Here is a 20,173-nt window from a genome sequence, read left to right on the forward strand (position 1 = left end):
TAATGCTACAATCATAACTTACCATAAATGCTGTGTCGTTCTAAATGTTTTTTTTTATACTTTTTTTTAATGAGCTTGTTTTTGATGTTTTCAGTGACTCTTTGTAAAACAACTAAAGGCGGTTCCTTTGTTTTCAAACTCCTTTCTTTAGCATTGTTTAAATGAATTTTTCCTTGATTATGAAACTTTTTGGAATTAATATTTTTATAATAGAAACCATCATCATTAATATCATCATCATCAGTATCATCATTATTATTTTTCGAATCTTCTTCCTCATCATCATCACCACCCTCATCATCATTAACAAACTTTATTACAGGAACACTTTCATCTCCTTTTAAATAAGTAGGATCTAGTTCTTCTTCATCTGTTTTATGGTGCAGAGGAGTGACAAAAATTCGTTTTGTTTTAGAGTCGTCATCATATTGTATGATCTTGTCATCATTTAAATCAGGAACATTTTTATCCCAGGCTCTAAAGTCAACATCTGTTGCTCCCAAGTCATAAACTCCTCCTGTATTAATTTTATTTGGTCTACTTAAAATCAATTTTGATTTTTGAAAAATTGGTTTTTGGCTTAAACTGAAAATTTTTTTTTCCAATTTATCAAGTTTGTTAACAACAGAATCAATCCTTTGTGTGATTTTGTTTTTGTTTTTAAGTTTTTTGTTGATTTGTTGTGTGTCCTTTATGTTAATTTGTCTTGTGTCTAAAATTTCCTTTGAAATACTTGTTGGGCTAAAATAACTCTTCAAAGGATCTCCATATTCAGCAAGTGGCATTGTTGGTATAAATGACTTCCTTAAAATCTCATCAGATCTTCCTACTAATGCAATTCTTGGGTTAAATAAAAAAGACTTTGATTTTGTTAATTTGCATGGCTTGATGAAACACTTCACAGTATAGCAATAATTATTGAGCATGAAAGCTGCATCACAATCTGCTTCATTGCAACAGTTTTCAAGACAATTTAAATCACTTTCAACTACACCATATTGTTTAAAACTTCCAGTTTGTAATCCATTAGTAAATGAAAGATTGCTTATAAATGAGTTTTTTAAACAACTATCATTTTCTTCAACTATAGGGTTCAAAGCAGAAGAATCTTTATGTTTGTCAGACAAAATACTTTTTCCACTTTCTGAAGTTAAGATATTATTTTGGGTATCAGAAGAAGGAATAATTTTTTGGTTAAGGAGGAATTTATGACGCTTTGTAGGTTGGAAAGAAGTTGTAGACTGGTGAGTAGTTGTAGACTGGCTAGTAGTTGCAGAATGGAGAGGAGTTGTAGACTTGAGAGTAGTTGTAGACTGGCGAGTAGTTGTAGGATGGAGAGTAGTTGTAGGATGGAGAGTAGTTGTAGACTGGAGAGTAGTTGTAGGATGGAGAGTAGTTGTAGACTGGAGAGTAGATTGAGAAGTAGTTAATGCTTTTTTTAATGCATTTTCATCATATACATTTGAAAATGTGCTTCGATATAAATTAGACATAGGAAATTCTTTTGAGACAGCAATAACTTGGGGATGATAAGGATTTCCAGCAGCATTTACTGTTTGACAAGACATTTTGTTCAAACATGTTACGGTATAGCATTTGTTTAATATCATAAATGCTAAATCACATTTGATATCAGTACAACAGTGCAATGCACATAAATATGGGCTAGAAACAACACCCTTATCAGAATAAATACCAGCATTTAATCCTCCTTGCAACGTTACATAGTCTTGAAGTTCACCAAAAATGCAATGTGGAACATAATTATTGTCATTCATATATGATTTGCTTTTTGGAAATACTTTGCTGCTCCTGTTAAAATCAACAAAGTTTTTTAGAACAAAACTATCCTTTAAAGACGATAGTTTTGAAGGATTTAGGCCAGTTGTTGGGTGATATAAAGCTTTTAATGTTGGATCAAGATTCAATTGATAATCTTCTTCAGGAATAAAAATTTTTATTTCAGGAAAGATTTCGTTTTTAGATTCTTTCTCCTGATCCTTCTTGACAAGATCATCTGATAAACTATACTTTATTGATTTGAGTGTTGGAGTTTTATAAATAGGAAAATCATTTAGCATTGAATCTTCCGCATTTAGAATTCGATCATCTTCATGAAGAACAATGTTTGACCTTTGGGTTTCTTTATCAGTAGATGTTACAAAACGATTTTTTAGAGATACCACAGTTTTTGTTGGTAAATAATTTTTTCTAAGTTCAGGGGATAAAAAGTTGTTCAAAAATAACTTTTTAATTGTAGAAGCTTTTTGTGTAGCAGAAAACGGAGAATGCATTTTTATAGTTGCTTTGGTAGATTTATGCAATTTCTCTATGTTCTTCGGTTCTTTTCTCTTTCTTTTAATTTGAAGTTGATAAGGAGTTTGGAATTCTTTTATCTTAGACTTGTGAAGATAATCAACAAGATTGTTAGAACTTTCCTTTTGACTGTTTTTAATGATGTAAATCACAGCCGAAGAGAATGGTAAAGTAGTATCCTCAACTGCTTCACACCCCCTTGTTGTTATACAAGAAACTGTATAACATTTATTTTTTAGCATAAGTGCTACATCACATTTAGGAACTTGACAGCACTTCACTCCACAGTGGATTGGATCTTTCACAACCCCCTGATCAGTAAAATAGCCCGACTCCTTTCCATGACGCAGCGAAACATTGTAAGAAACCGGGCTATATTGACACAGGGGATGTGCCAAATGTAGAGTAGATTGGCGTGTGTAAGATTTGTGTGTCGTGGATTCACCATGTAGCCCGGACATGGTATTAATTTTGTTAGAAAAATGTGACTGTGGTTTTGTGACTGGGGGTTTAATAGTTACTGAACTACTTGCAGTTGGAATTTTGCTTCTCAAGATCTTATCTGTGATTTCGAATTTAATATTTTTTAAATAATTTTCCTCTTCCAATTTACTTTTGTTTAAAAAAAACTCTTTTGAAAATTTGTTGGTTTCATTTTCATCATTTTGAAGATTACTAGTCTTACTTTCCTCACTTAAAAATGATTTCATAGAAGCAGCAATTGGCATAAACTCAGAAGGTTTGGCTTTTATAAGCATGCAGTCATACCTTGATCGACAATGTACTGCATAACATTTAAATTTTATCATAAAAGCAACATTGCAGTCTTGTTGGTTGCAACACTTTGAGATGCATGTATCAAAGTCTTTAACTTTACCCATATATCGAAAATGGCCTGCATTTGCTCCACTAAGCAAAGTAAAACCAGGTTTTACATCATTATACTTACAGTCTAATTCTGGTGTAAAGCTAGCTATAAGGTGTCTTATGTTTTGATCTTCTGCATAGTGTAATAATTTTGGTTTTATTTTTTTGAGATATTTTTTTTCTTTAAGGAAGGATGTTACTGTTGGTGTTTTAAGTACTGATATGTTTTCTGTTTTTTGAGGTATTAAATTTGTTGTTTTTATTTTTGCTTTTATTGTTTCTACCGGTGTTATTTTTGGTATGGTTTTTGATGCTTCTTTTTTAATTAAGATAGTTGTTGCTTTTGCTGTTGCTTCTTGTGATGGTTTTGGTTTTGTTTTAGATTTGTCTTTTTTGATTGATTTTAGTTTCGCTTTTGTTGTTGTTTTTGGTCTTGCTTTCAGTGTTAATATTGATGTTGCTTTTATTTTTGTTTCTGGTGTGGCTTTAGTTGTAGTTTTTGTTGTTGTTTTTAGTGTAACTTTTGTTGTTGCTTTTGCTGTTGTTTCTGGTCTGGCTTTTGTTGTTGCTTCTGTTGTTGTTTCTGGTGTGGCTTTCAGTGTTGCTTTTGTTGTTGCTTTTGTTGTTGCTTTTGTTGTTGCTTTTGTTGTTGCTTCTGTTTTTGTTTCTGGTGTGGCTTTCAGTGTTGCTTTTGTTGTTGCTTTTGTTGTTGGTTTTGTTGTTGTTTTTGGTGTTGGTTTTGCTGTTGTTTCTGTTGTTATTTCTAGTGTGGCTTTTGTTGTTGCTTTTGCTGTTGCTTTTGTTGTTGCTTTTGTTGTTGCTTTTGTTGTTGCTTTTGTTGTTATTTTTGGTGTAGCTTTTGTTGTTGGTTTTGTTACTGGTATGGTTTTTGGTATGGTTTTTGTTACTGCTTTTGTTGTTGTTTTTGGATTGGCTTTCGTTGTTGCTTCTGTTGTTGTTTTTGGTGTAGCTTTTGCTGTTGCTTTTGTTGTTGTTTCTGGTGTAGCTTTTGTTGTTGGTTTTGTTGTTGCTTTTGGTGTTGGTTTTGCTGTTGTTTCTAGTGTGGCTTTTGTTGTAGTATCTGGTGTGGCTTTCAGTGTTGCTTTTATTGTTGTTTCTGGTGTTACTATCAGTGTTGCTTTTATTGTTGGTTTTGTTGTTGCTTTGAGAGCTACTTTTGATGTGGTTTTTGATGAAGCCTTTAACATTGCTTTAGTTTTCTCAGTTTTTAATGTTGCTTTTGGTATCTTTTTAATTGGATTTTGAACTGATATCTGTGCTGATGGGACTGGTGTTATAGTTGCTGTGTTTTGCTTATTCGAAGACTTAAATTGAGTAAACCATGGTGTAGGAAAAATTTTACTTTTGTGTACTAAGTTATTAGTACTTTGTAGAGGCGTAGATAATGTTGATTTCAACTGAATAGACACTCTTGCATCATTAATAATGGAAATGGTAGGCAAGTGTAAAGAGCCTTTAGCAACTGGTACAAGAAGACACTCTTCCTCAAGTATGCAGTGAACCGCATAACAATGAGTTTTAAGCATAAATGCAAGATCACATTTTTCAAAATGACAGCAAGCCTTCACACATGTATTAAATTGATTTACATCACCTAGTCGTGTAAAATTTCCAGAATTCATTGCTCCCAGCAAAGTGTAACCTAATGTTGGGACACTATGCTTACATAGAGGAGATAAGCTATTTATAATTTCCTTATCTTGCTGATCAAAAATCTCATTTTTAAATTTTGTTTTAGCTAAAGAATTACCAATAAATGCCTTAGGTTGAGAATAAATGGAAGATTTTTCTTTTACATTTTTTGTTAGTTGCTCCCCAACATATTTTCGAACAATAGAAATTAAAGGAGTGTAGATAGTTGGCTTAGATTGTACTAATCTACAACTTATGCTATTATTGCATTGTATCGTAAAACAATAATTTGCAATCATGAAAGCAATGTTGCAAGCCTTATCTTGACAACATAGGTTTAAACAATCATCAAATGAAACTAATTTTCCATGCTTTTTGTAGACTCCAGAACTTTGTCCACCAAAAAGTGTATAACCAGATTGAACAGCACTATGGTTACATAACTCATATGGAGTAATATCTGATATGATCCTGGTTATTTTATCATTTACTGAAAAATATCGAGGTGATCGAGTTGTGGTTAACATTTTTGAACTATTTTTTCCCACATTTTTTTTCTCTAACATTGTTTTAGTATGAAGTACTTTATCAAAGTAGCTTTTCAAAATGGATATTGTGGCTATGGAATCATTTGTTTTTACTAATCTACAATCATGCTTGAAGCAGTCAACTTGATAACAGTGTTTAGTTACCATTAGTGCCATATCGCATCTTGATTTGCAACATTTTTCAAGACATATATTAAAATCTTTGACCTCCCCTAAACTTTTGTACTTTGCTATATCTAATCCCTGCTCTAGAATTTCATCAGTAGTTGGTGCCATATGATCGCAAAGTTTTGTAGGAGTTGTTACAAAAACTTTTTTATCATCAAAATTGGTATGTGCAACCAGGTTGTTTTGCTGAACCAAAAGCATGTCACTAAACCTTTTCATAAGAACTACTTTAGGATTGTATACAGATTTAAATGCAGGAACTAAATCACAACTATCCAATTTATAACATTTAACTGTATAACAAATGTGCTTAATCATAAAAGCTACATCACATAAATTTGATTGACAACATTTTTTTATGCATTGAGAAAAATCATATACACTTCCCACCATAGAAAATTGACCTGCTTTAAGTCCTCTGCTCAGTGTAAAACCATCTTTAATTGTTTCATGCAAACATTGTTCTCCTGTATATAAAGTTTTATTGACAGTATGAATTTTTAAATCATCAAAAACTTGCTTTAAAATAGGTACTACAGTTGTAGAAAGCATAGCATTTTCCAAATGCGTTGTAGGTTTTAGTATTGAACTTGCCAAATGCATTGTAGGTTTTAGTACTGAGATATCAGCTAACAAAGTTCCTTCATCAGTTGTAGCCATACTTTTATCTGGTTTGTTTTGAAAGTTGTTAGCAATAAAGTGATGTCTAGTTGGTACTGTATTTGAAATGAACATTGATGGAACTATTTTAAACAATGATGGTTTGTTTAAAAAGGCTACTTTGGTGGTTGATATATTCTGTTGCCTTTCAAAGTAACGACTTAATACAGCCAGTTTTACCTCAAAGAGCAAATCATTTGCTTTAACAATCTGACATCCTTCTATTAAGAGGCAACGAACTTTATAACAGTGTTGATTTAGCATCAAAGCTACATCACATTCTTCAAACTGACAACAATACTCAATACATTCTTGAAATGTGTTCACCTTCCCAATACTTGAATATTCAATAGACTTAATTCCTCCAGCAAAGGTGTACCCCACAGAAGGCAGAGTGTGGCTGCACTGTGGAACAACTGATAAAGCTGAACTAGCTTTTTTAGAAATGAAGTGATTGTAAGAAATAGGAATCACTGGAACTTTCCCAAACCCTTGACTGAATAATGAGCTATGTACTTGTTCTGTTATTGAGTGCAACTCTTGCTTTAGGTTTGCCACAATTGAATTGACATCATTTTGAAGTGTTTTTGAAGCAACATTTAGTATTTGGTTCCTTTTAAGATTTTTATTATCGCTATTGTACTCTTTAGAATTTATTTCTTTATTGTGTTGCAATTTAATTGCAGGTGAAGGAATCTTAGTGGGAAAGACTCTTTTTTTTTCAAAAGATGTTATATTTTCCATAATGGCATCAATTCTCCCAATAAGTGGTTCTACAAGTGTGTGTTTCATATTTTCAGATTCCTGATGTAGATAATCTTTAATCTGGTTTTGTATTTTAGTTAATACCTCTGTCATGTTTAAGATATTAATTTCTTTGTGGAGATACTTGAGAAACTCTTCATCAGCAGTTTTGTTTTGCTGATTTTTGTAAAGTTTTTTGTTAATTGTGTCTACGTGATTAATGAATGATTCCATTTTATCGACTAGCTTAGTAACTTTTTCTACTGCTTTTTCACTTTTTACTTTTAGTATGTCTTCAAGTGAAGTTTTTGAGATTTGACTTTCATGTTGAACTTTTTTATTTGATAGATTTTTTTCTGTATAATTTTCATAATTTTTTAAATTAGGATTATAAACATGATTCTGTAAAACTGGAACAGTCTTGAGTTTTCTAGAGAAATCTGTTTTTAATAGGCCAACAATATGCTCTGCAAATTTGTTTAAAGTGCTATTTAGATCAAAACTGCTTTTAGGATCACTTTCTATTTTACTTGCATTTAAAAAAGATGCCATTAATTTGGTCACGTTCATTTCATTGTGGTTCTCCATAGTTGGTTTTAATTTTTCCAAATCTTTGTGAATACCTTGTAACATGTCTATTGCTAGTTTCATGCGCTCACCCTCAGATTTCATATTATCATTTGTTAAGTTCTTTAATAAGTCTATAATAATTGTTTTGTTGTATTCCATACTTTGGAATCTGTCTAACACTAATGACATCATCGCCTTAAACTGCAACTGCAATGATTTTATAGACTGATCAAAATTATTATACTGTAAATGTTCATTTTGCTTCTGCAATATTTTTCCTGTCTTATTTTCCGCAATGTTTAACTTTACAGTTGGTTTTACATTTAGAGCGGATGCTTTAATTACAACACCATCTATCATGGGTGTTAGTAATATAGAATTATTAACTACAGATGCATTTTTTGTTTTTAAGCTCAACAGAGAGGAATTCGCCAAACCTAATTCTGAAATTTGTTTATCACTTCTATCTATTGGTAAGAGTAGTGGTTCTGTAGTTGTTATTTTTTCTTTAAGAGTTTTATCTTGAAACTCTTTAACTATATTTCTGAATGTTTGTCTCATAGTTTCAGATTTTGGTACATAGACAAGTCTTGGAGAAAAATATGAGGATTTTGACAAAATAGGAGTGCATTTTTCAAACTCACTGCAGGCAATTAAATAGCATCTTGATTTGAGCATAAACGCAATATTGCATTCATTTTTTTTGCAACACATTTTAATGCAGATGTTAAGATTAGAAACTATTCCTTCATCAAAAAAAATTCCAGATTTTAGTCCATATTTTAAAGTTGTATTGTAGAGGCGATCAGTTGTCTTGCATATCTTTTTACGGGGAAAATTTACAAGATCAGAGTTTTTATATGGAGTTTGATTCCTGGTATCATTACCACTGAAAACAGTATTTAACACAAACTTATTGCTTAAAGTAATGGGCTCATTTGTTTTATTGCCTGTTATGTTGTGCTGATAGTGCATATTTTGTGCAAAACTGTACTCATACACACTGTTGTCTGTAACATTTTGTTTCATTTTATTTTCTGTAACATTTTGCTCATAGTTATTAAAATGTGTTTTTAAAAAGTTATTATTTAACTTTTTGTTTTTAAAATCATTTGGTGTAAAATCTGTTTTATTTGAATTTACTGCTTTGCTTACTGAAGCTTCTTCATTAACTATTAACTGTTCTTTGGTTCGATTGAGCGGATCATTTAAAAAACTACTTGAAAAGTCAGTAAAATTATTTCTTAGATCAATTTTATCCTCAAAATAAGGGGCTTTTGTAGGTTTTTCAACACTATCAAAACTTTCATCCTCTGGATCTATGTAAACTAATATTGTATTTTCTGGGTCAACAACCTTATTTTGACTCTTCTGTTTGTCATTTTCATAATTTTCATCACTTTTTCTATCAAATATTTTGTATGCTCCCATGTTGGCAGGTGTATTCTGAATGATGCGAGAAGTTGGACTGATAGGTGCACTTGGAATTGTGGATGAAGAAAGAATAACATTTTTAGTTAAAGTCGTAGCCTGCATGGCAGGTTTAGTATGTACAGTAGACACGCCTTGTGTAGGGTTAAAACCTAATTCATCAAAATCATTTTGAGCAAAGTATTTTGATTGAAGTTCTTTAAGTGCATCAGTAGGTCCAGAGTAAATTGCATTTAAATTTTTTATTTCATCATAGTTTGAGCTCTTGCTTGGTGTAGAAAAAAACATTATTTTATCAGGAGGCAATTCATAATCATTATCAGTTGTAACTATTGAAAGCTCTGGAATAACATCAATTTTATTTTGATTATTTGAAGATAAACTTGATTTTTGCCTTAGTGGCTCATTATCATCATCAAATGAAATATTTGTTGCGTTTTCATTGTTTGCAGATAATACTTTTTTACCAATTTGCTGAAATTTGATATTGTTTATTCGTTCAAAGCTTGAAGTATTTTTAAAGTCTTCCAACAAAGTCTCCAAATCGTTTAACTGGTCCATATTCGCTGTTTCATTTTCAATTTGGCTTTTCCTTTTATAGGAAATTATTGTATTGTTTGAAACTTTTTGAACTGACATAGCTGGAATTAAATGTTTATCTGTTAGTACTTTCTCTTGAGCTTTTTGAGGTACTTTTAAATAACTTTTTCCAAATATTCTCACAATAATAAGTTTTGCTTGAATAAATTCATCTACTTGAGTATGCACAAGAGTACATTTGTTGCTCAATTTACACTTTATGTTGTAACAATGTTTAAGTAATAAGGCAACATGGCATTCACTCCATTTACAACAGAGATCTCTACATTCACTTATACTCTTTATATTTTCATATGTAATGTAATCTCCTGCCTCCCAATTGCCTTTTAATGAATAACCAATTAATGCGTTGCTTTTTAAACACATGACATCATTGTAGATATTTGAATGTATTGCTGTTAAAACCTTGTTTTGGACATCATTATAAGGCATTATATTTTTGAAATCCTCACTTATGTTAGTTCCATCTGTTTTACCAGATCTTATGGAAACTGCAGGATGTAAGGATTCAGGGCGAAGCTCTGAATCAGGATCAGATAGTATTATTTCAGACTCATCAAACAAACTGTGACTTCCTGGCATTCTTTTCAAAAATATTAGCATTGACTCTTCTTTTTGGTGTTTATTTGCAACAGGAACGCACAAAGCAGAATTACTACACTGTATTGTAAAACACAATGTTTTATGAATATATGCCATGTTGCAATTATCTAGCTGACAACAAGCTTTTACACAATCTTCTATGTTGAAAACAAATCCTCTAAAACTAAACAAACCTGATCTGAAACCACCTTTAAGTCTTTGATTTGGGTAAAAAGTAAAGTTAGAGTTGCATTTTCTCATTAGATTCGCGTAATCATCTTTCTTTTTTTCTATTTCTCTAGTCATGTTTTCTTTAAATAATGTTGTTTTGGAAACAGGACCTAAGAGTTGAGATTTGTTTTTTATTACTTTCTTATCTATGAAATTTAATTTGTCAATAATATCAAGTAGATTGATTCGAATTTCTTTTAAATTTATTTGGTTTTTAACTGATGTGTTGGTATTTATTCTAAATTCTTTTAATAAATCCTCTTTGCTGTATTGGGATTTCTTTAAATTATATTTTGTCTTTTTAAAACTTTTTTTTAAATGGTTAAATTTCAATTGCCTAATTTTTTGTCTTGACTGATTTATAAAACTATCATTTTTATTCTTTAAAGAGTTATTTTTTATTTTCTCCTTTTCCAAATCTTGAACTGATTTCATGACTTTATTTAACTTTTCCCAAATATATTGAGTTTGTTCAAAATTCTCTTTTAATTTTTGAGAACTCAGATAAGATTCTTTCTGTTCTTCAATTTTAGCATCAGTTTCAATATCCAAAACTTTTTTTAACTTTTGTATATAGCTTTTCATGTTAGCTAGTGAGACTTTAGTTTCATTGTGAACAAGCTCATTCACTAATTTTGTTAAAGATTGAATCATAAATTTATTAAGTTTAAATTTGTTTAAGGGATCTGGAAACAAAGAAGCAACTTCAGTTTTTTGTAATTTGTTTTTTAGGTGAACAAAATTTTCTTTGCTGGAGTTATTATCTACTAAAAATGTCACTAGTGATTGGTTTTCTTTTGTCTTTCTAGTCAATATTTTAGATACATTTAATGGACTCCATGTCATATTATGTAATTCATGACTGAAATTTAGTTGAAACATTGGATAGAATACTGAAGAAAGTTTTAGCTTATTAAAATTACTTGAAGTAGGTCTTAATGGTAATACATTGGTTTCATTATTCTGATAAATTTGTTTTGAACTGGTTGTTGGAAATACTTTAGGCAATTGTGTTTTTGTATGCTTTAAAAAAGATTCATTATAAAAAGAAGACTCCACAACCATTCCTCTCTCAGTGTTATTTAAGGGACTGCCATCTTTTAGTGTGGACAAGAACATTGAATCATTTTGTTTCAGGGTCATATGAAAAAATTGATTTGTGGGTTTTTCAATCCAATTTTTCTTATTTGTATAGTTATAAATATCAACTTTTGTTGTTTTACTTTCTCTAATATTTTTAGAGTTTGTGATTGGAAAAAAAGTAGAATATTTTCTTTGTGATTTTGTGTTAATAGTATTAACAGTATTTTTTTGAAAATAGGGCCAAACAGTTGGATATAACTCTTTTTGTCTAAATATTTTAATGGATTCATTGTTCAATAGATTAGGCATTATTTTTTTACTGTTATCCAATCTACTTTTATGACTTGGAGATATAATATTATTCTGCTTAACATGATGCGAGCGGATATTCACAGATTTTACAGTAGCAGGTAGACCTAAAGTCGATCGCAGTGTTTTTTGATGTGGTGAAATATTATGGGAAAAAAAATTATTTTTAATTATTGTTCTTGGACTGATGTGTCTTAATTTAGTAGAAACTAAGTGAAAATTGGTACCATTTTTAAAAAGGTTTTTGCTAAATTTAGGTAAATAATGTATGTTTTGCTTTTTTTGCCCTATTAATGAAGCTTTGAACTTTTCTTTCTTGTTATTAAGATTTTCAAGAAGATCTGTTGGATTTTCAAAAACCACTTTATTTTTCTTTTCGATTGCTGATTTGCCATGTAACTTTTCAGTCATTGTTCTTCTTTCTCCATCACTATCTGAAATAATAAACATATATATATATACACACACACACACACACACACACACACACACACACACACACACACACACACACACACACACACACACACACACATATATATATTTAAACAACTTTAAAATGTATTCTACAAAATAGAGTGCTCAATGTTCTTTAAAGAACAGAGCAATTATAAATTAGTCGAAAATCACTTAACCAAATTTTCATCAATAAAGACTCATCCGAAATTCAGAAAGACTCATCAGATTTGCTGATGAGTCTTTATTGATGAAACACAGTGTTAAATGAAAAAAAATTTTGTTAAGTCATTTTCTACTAATTTATATATATATATATATATATATATATATATATATATATAAAAATATATATATATTATTAAAGTTCAATCAATACGGCTGCGTATAAACTTTTTTGAAAAAATATATATTTGTTTTATTTCAATATATACTATTTGATATTTCGCTGATCTATTGTGATCAGCGTCATCAGGTATAATAAAAATCATTACAAAGAAAATTTTTATAATAAAAACAAACCGTTAAAAAGATAACATTAAAAAGAGCATGAGAAAATACAAAATAGGATTAAATATTGACGTTAGATAATCTAATAAAAAATGGTCCCCAAGCTTTTGTTGTGACGTTATCACCATCATCCCTATTAAAAATATTTTTGCCACTTCCTAACGCTTGTCTAACTTAAGCTTTATTTATTTACAGGAATTCTCGATTTTTCCAAGTATGATTTTCTGGAGCTACTGATATGGTTTTCGGGTTTATTCAGTCAAACGTACCTTTGCATGATTTGGAATACTCAGTAGCACCAGAACTAGCCCATTTTCCTTTTTTACTATTTCTCTGGTGCTCATTACATTTGGTTTCACCAATGTATATAGAGTTGCATGAACATTTTATTTGGTAGAAGCCTGGGTTTGTATTTGGAGGAAGTTTTGTTTTATTGTTACAGAATATATTGTTTAAATCTGGAGTTGATGTAAATATAACTTTTAAGTTTTGTTTTTTAAATTCTTTTCTAAGTTTGGGCCAACAATTGGTACCCATGGAATGGTTTATTTTTATTATGAGAATTTTTTTTTGTAACAATTTTTATCATACCTGATGATGCTGATCACAATAGATCAGCAAAATATTGAATAATATATATTGAAATAAAAACAAATATATAAATTTTTTTTAAAGTTTATTCACAGCTATTTTTATTGAATTTTAATAACATTGTATCATATAACAAGAAAATAACTTTTAAAGATTATATATATATATATATATATATATATATATATATATATATATATATATATATATATATATATTTATATTTATATATATTCCTATAGTAAAGATTAGGGTTAAAAATTTTCAGAAATTTTCCCAAAAATTTTGCTCATAATTCCTGGAATTTTTCAAAAAAATTTTACTGCAATAAACTTATATACTTTTATAAAATTCATTTCTTTGTTTTAAAAATATGCGTGTTTTATTATCATATTTCAACCAAAAATATGAAATAATAAAGACCCACAAGCAAAAAATACACATCTTTGAGTCAAACTTTTATAATCAAGGTTATCAATTTAGGAATCAACTACTTTTTTTTAAAAAAACCACAAAATGTTAAAGTTGTTATATATTGCTTTTACATATATCACTTTTGTGGAACAACAAAATGTAGATATTTTTCGAAATAGCCTGTCTTTTGAGCTTGTGTATAACATATTTCTATCTTCTTTAGATAAACAAATTTTATTGTGTATTTTTTTTGTAGAGTGCCTTAAAGAAACAAAGATTTTTTAAGTTTCAAGATTGCATATAAAATTTTTAAAAATATAGGAAAATTTTTATGTATCAAGATTGTATTTTAAATCATTTTTACAAAACGTATTTGTTATAAAATGCACTAACTGTGTTAGATTATAATAATTTATCTAAAAATGACATTAGAAAACACATTTGATCTGAATATTCAGTAAAATAATAAATTAATTTGCCCATTATATATAAAATAACCCATCTTTTTTTGAAAGTTTACAGAACTTCCAAAATTTCCAGAAAATTTCCAGAATTGCAAATTTCTGGGAAATTTACTTCCTTTGCACCATTTTGTTAAAAAATGGCACTTAACTACTCTATGACATCTGGAATATGTTTTTCCTTATTTGTATTTTTATATTGCTTTTAGCTGAGTTGTTTTGAACTTTTTTATTTTTTTTTCGAACTTTTCTTAATTTTTCTATAAGCGATGAGTAAAAAAACTTAAAAAACAAATATATTACAAAAATATACACCTAAATTTGTATGTATGGAAAATGTTCTGGATATCCAGAAAAACCTAACGTTGAAAAAAATATCTGGAATTCCAGAAATATCTGGAAAAAGATAATACCTGAACTAAACAAAACTAAGGTCAGATTATGTAAAAACGCATTAATTTAATCAAAACTAATTCAACTTAATAAATTTATTTTTTAAAAGGAAACTAATTAAAAACAACAAAATTGCAAATTAATAGACTAGAATGTTTTTAAAAACATTCTGAATGTTTTTAAAAACATACTGAATGTTTTATTAGTTGTTTTTTTACTGTAAAACATGCACAAAGTGTTGCTACATCAACTACCTTATAGCTTGCTGCTGCAAGGGAGTACAGCTAAATAGGATATGGTAGGCAGTCAGTCAAATAATTAAAAAAAACTTTTTAAAACTTTTTCCAGTCTTTAAAATGATCTTTATTTTTTTAAATGTAAACTTTTTTTTTTTTAAATGTGTGTATATATATATATATATATATATATATATGTATATATATATATATATATATATATATATATATATATATATATATATATATATATATATATATATACAGTGGTAGGTTTCAAATAATTTAACAACTGGTTCTGTGTGCTCCTGCCAAAAAAAGTAGTAAACATTTTTTAGCACCCATAACCTTCTAAATCAAACAAAAGTAATTTAATTTAATCCAATAATTATTGCATGTCACATTATGAATGTATGGGAATGAAAATACGCTTTATTTCACAAAGAATATTATGCTTCTTTTATGAAATAATCAGATAAATATGACTACAAATATACCGGATCGGCGAACTACAAAATTTTTTGGAAGTATATTAAATAATTAAGTATATACAATAATTTAAAACAATTTTAAAATTTTTTCTGTGCAATAGTTATCTTATCCACAATAACTAACAACTTATAGGAAACTTGATAACTTGTAGTATACTTGATAACTTGTAGCATATTTGATAACTTGTAATATACTTTACAACTTTTAGTATACTTGGTAAATTGTAGTATACTTAATAACTTGTAGTATATTTGATAATTTGTAGTATACTTGACGACTTGTAGAATAACTGATAATTTGTAGTATACTTGATAACTTGTAGTATACTTGATAGCTTGTAGTCAGGGATGCAGGGTTCCAAAAGAACTCCAGCTTTATATCTCTATTATTTCCTGGTCTCTGGTGTCCAGAAGCTCTAAACATGCTGTTTGACTAATGATCTGCTATAATTGACTAATGATCTGCTATAATTTATTGTTTTTATAACCAGAGTCCTGGAGTCCCTGCGCCATTATACTTAAGGACTCCAGGTTTAAAGATTAATTTTTCCTCTAACCTAAAAGTCTAAATTTTTTTCCCAAAAGTAGTCCATAAGCTTTTTTATATTTTTAGAGCTCCTAGATGCCAAAAACAGAAAGTAGTCTTATTGTGACTGCCATATCCAAAATCCTTTTTGGGACTCTGTATCCCTGCTTGTAGTATACTTAATAACTTGTAGTATACTTGATAATTTGTAGCATACTTGATAACTTGTAGTATACAAAAGAGCTTTATAATAAGAATAAAATATAAAAATTAAAACAATTAAAAATAAGTTGTATTTTTTATATGAAGCTTTTGCGATGGGTATGAACCAAGTTTCTTTTGCTTACAAAGCAAGTGCTTAACTACCACACCACAATGGCTTCCCATATATTTAAAGATAAATAAAAAACTAACTTTATTCAATTTTAAGTTATTTTACACAATATCAAGTTTTACGCATGTTTTAAAATAGTAAAAAGATTTTATATAATACAGATTTATGGTCAATTTAAACATGTTAAAAAAGCTATATGCGAAAAATACTTCTACAACAGTAACATACAACAAAAAATTAAACAACTTACCAACATCCATTAGTGCAATCCTTATGTATGCAATCTTTGGAAGATATTGAGATGATTTCATATTACTAACATCACATGATTCTCGTGAATAACAGGTTACTAAAAAACAGAGCTTCTGTATCATCAAGGCCAAATCACATGTCTGAACAATGCAGCATTTTTCAATGCACTTATCAAAAGAATGTATATTTTTTTCATGAAAAAACTTGCCAGCTTTGGAACCACCATATAAAGTTTTATCTTCAAACACTTGATAAGGTGTACATTTACTTTTGTTTAAAAGCCCATTTGATTCATCCAGTTTTAGTAATACATCTGAAGATTCAGTTTCATTGGTTAGCAAGCTAGATGCTTTTCCAGTTACAAATTCATAACTTTTCTCTTGATCTTGTTTATTGTTAACATCAGAGAATGCTGGAACAGGTATGTCTGCATTAGTTATGGATATATTGTTAACTAACTGCTCTTTGATTGGAGCATTTGCATCTGCTTTATGAATATCATGTATGTGATCTGAATCTGTTGATGGATGCTGAATGCTTTCTGACACTGTTGTTGCTGATGAAGGATGTAATAATGTGTTAACAGGATGATCTAATATTCGTACCAATTTTGTTACATCATCAGGTGAAATTATTGCTTTATTTGCAGCATTTTCATAGTTTAGAGCTGGTTTTAATGCAACATCTGTGTTTTCAGATTTTAAAATACGAATAAGTGTTATTAAATCTTGTGGAGATAACAATGGCTTTACAGTGGTTGAAGTGTCAGCAATCTGGATATCGATGGCTGGTTGATTTGTTGTTTCTATTGCCAAAGTGGTAGAAGATAGTGTTGTAGTCGATGTGGTACTAACTGTAGTTTCTTCTGTAGTTGCTAATGATGATATTGGAGGCGTAGTTGATAAAACCGGAGCTTCCACTTCAGAGATTACTTTAGTAATTTGAACATTTTTTGTTTCTTCATTGGAAGTCGTAACTGGTAATTCTGAAACTCTTAATTCTTTAGTTTCTTTATTTTCAAAATTTGATTCCTTATCCAACTTCTTTAAGGCTTTATAAAGAGTGTCTTTATCAGTTTTTTTTGCTTTATCAAAAGGAATTCTCTCTCTACTGTGTAAGTAAATTACTTTGATGTTCAACTTATTATCTTTACTTGTAGGATAAGTTTCACACAGCTCTCTACTATGACAATACACAGAAAAACAGTTACTTGCTATTATAATGGCCAAATCACAATATAATGCATCACAACAATGCTGGATGCATTCATATAAACTTGAAACATGACCATGACTAGTGAACTTTCCTGCCTCGTTTCCACCTTTTAGAGTAACATCCAATAATATTTCACCGTGTTTGCAGAATGATATTACTTCAGGAGAAATGTCAGAAACTTCAGATGCTTTTCCAGATTCAGATTGTCCATTTTCATTTTCGTTAGCCATAGCTTTTCTTACATCAGCAATTTTAATAACAAACTCACTATTTGCTTCAGCAGGTAAAATTGAACACGCATCCAAGTTTTCACAAGATAAACTATAACAATTTTTATTAATTGAAACTGCCATGTCACATGAAGCATCTCGACAGCATTCCTGTATACATTCATCAAAATCTGTAACTTTATCTCTGTAAATAAAGTGTCCTGATTCTGTTCCTGCTTTTAATGTCATTCCTGTCTTTATATCTGTTGATAAGCAAGTCAACATATTGTAGCTATTGCTATTTTGAGAATGAGTCTGGGCTGGACTAGGAATTAAAATATGTTTATGGCCGCGTTCAGTGTAACGTAACTCATCACTGCTTCTGTTGTTAAAACTTTGTGCAAGATCACTGTAATTATGTATGTTGGTAAACATCTTAGATTGAATATTGGGTAACAATTTAAAAGACTCATTTTTCTCCATTAATGTATTACTAACAGCATCAGTTATTCTGTCAACAATCTTCATATTTTTATAATCAGCATTTGGTAAAATAGTAGCATCTATAAAAGTTTTATTTATATTTGATGATAAAAGTGTTTTGGATTTTCTACTGAGAAGAGTCATTGATTTTTGTGGAAGAATTGGCTTTGTAAATAATAATGCAACTCTATCTTTTTCTTTCAAGTTTGCATTCAAAAAATTATTTTCATTTGTTTCGTTAGAATTAGTTAATAAACTTGGATTTTCTTTTTTATGTGACAAAAATTTTTGAAAACCAAAATCAAATTTATTATTTCTAATAAATTTATGTTTTGGGGTGACATGTTTTCCTTGGTTATTTTCCCTTACATTAAGTGCTTGCAAAAGGTTGGAGATATTTATATCTTGTTTTGAACTGTTTAAACTTACTATGTTTGGAATTTTTTCAGATGTTGAGTTCATAATCTGAATAAAGTTTGCAAAAACTAAACTCGTATTTTGAACTTCCTTATTTAAAATATCCTTTGCAACAACTATTCTCTCTGTTACATTTTTTGTATCTGAAAGTGTTTTGTTATGTAAGATTTTGGTGTCAAATATAACTTTGTTTGTTTGGTTGATTTTGTTTTCAAATGCAACATTGTTTGTTTGGTTAAATTTGTTTTCAAATGCAACTTTATTTGTTTGGTTGATTAAATGTGTTAAAGCATCAGCCACTAAACTTTCAATTTCGCTCATAAAAAAATGGCTAAAATTTTTTGGAGAAAATTCGGAAACTTTTTCATTTATAACTAAAGTTTCATTTGTCTTAATAATGTTTTTATCGTCTTTAAAAGTTGTCTTCACTTGAGATCCATTGATAACATTCAAACTATTCATGGTAATGTTGATTAATTTTGTAAGGTCACCTTCAACATACTTTATTTTACTTTTAATGTCATTATTTGAATTATTTGTAATTGTTTCAATATGTTTTGTACTATCAGTACTAATATCAATGTTAGCTGCTTTATTTGAAACACCGTTGCTATGTTTTGTTTTGTTTTCAATATGGTAAAAAAATTCTGTTTCATTGGCGCCACTTCTTGAATACACTTTTGAGTCCAGATTAGCTGGTGTTTCAATATTTTTTATTGGATCTATGAGCACCCTAGGTGTGGTTGTGTTAGAATAGCTGTGAGAAAAAATTTGGGAATTATTTTTCAAATCATTTATATATGTTATGTTAGTAACTTGTGTAATTGTATCTTTATTGAAAATGTGTTCATCTTCTGATTCGTGCTTATCTAACTTTAACTTCCACAGTTTAGAAACTAAATCATCAATTGCAGCAGTTACTTCTGATTTCGGATTTGATACTGTGTTATTATTCACATTTCTGATTTTCACCAACATTGGTGATTGATTTGAAATTGAGGTGAGTGGAACAGGACTGCAAGCTTCATCATCATTACATTTTACCAAGTAGCAAAAGTCCATATAATACATCGCAAGGTGGCATTTTTCTGCACTGCAACAGTTTAAGACACAATCACCCATGCTATGAATCTCAAATACAGGTTGAAACAATCCAGCATGTAAACCTCCTTTGATTGTTTTATTAAACGTAACAGACTGCACATGACAAGATTCTTGAGAAAGATCAACTTGTTGTTTTGGTTTTGGTAGCTCATCTTTTCTTCCTCCAGACACATCTTTGTATACAGATCCTATACGGCTATCAGCCGGCGAAAAATGTTGAAATAAATCTTTCAACACACCTTCTGCAGAATGCATGCTACCTAAATTGTTTTTATTATGAACTACCACTACAGAAGGACTTATAAAAAAAGAATTATCT

The 20,173-nt window shown here is 29.5% G+C and overlaps 1 protein-coding gene across 8 annotated transcripts in view; it reads right to left on the reverse strand.

Moving 5' to 3' along the window:
* Positions 1 to 20,173, reverse strand: part of LOC100214834 (uncharacterized) — a 65,913-nt gene that overhangs the window by 19,275 nt on the left and 26,465 nt on the right. For 7 of the 8 annotated variants that reach the window (XR_010638049.1, XM_065795518.1, XM_065795511.1 and 4 more), the window contains 2 exons: positions 16,425 to 20,141; positions 23 to 12,196 (listed from right to left, as the gene is read on the reverse strand). Coding sequence is in view for 7 of the 8 variants with exons in the window: in XM_065795518.1 (XP_065651590.1) it covers positions 23 to 12,196; positions 16,425 to 20,141 (15,891 nt within the window). In the remaining variant the exon portion in view is untranslated. The remainder of the gene's footprint in view (positions 1 to 22; positions 12,197 to 16,424; positions 20,142 to 20,173) is intronic. The other variant, XM_065795514.1, reaches the window with a different exon arrangement.

Source organism: Hydra vulgaris, chromosome 04 (assembly GCF_038396675.1).
Source record: "Hydra vulgaris chromosome 04, alternate assembly HydraT2T_AEP".
NCBI classification, from domain to species: domain Eukaryota; kingdom Metazoa; phylum Cnidaria; class Hydrozoa; order Anthoathecata; family Hydridae; genus Hydra; species Hydra vulgaris.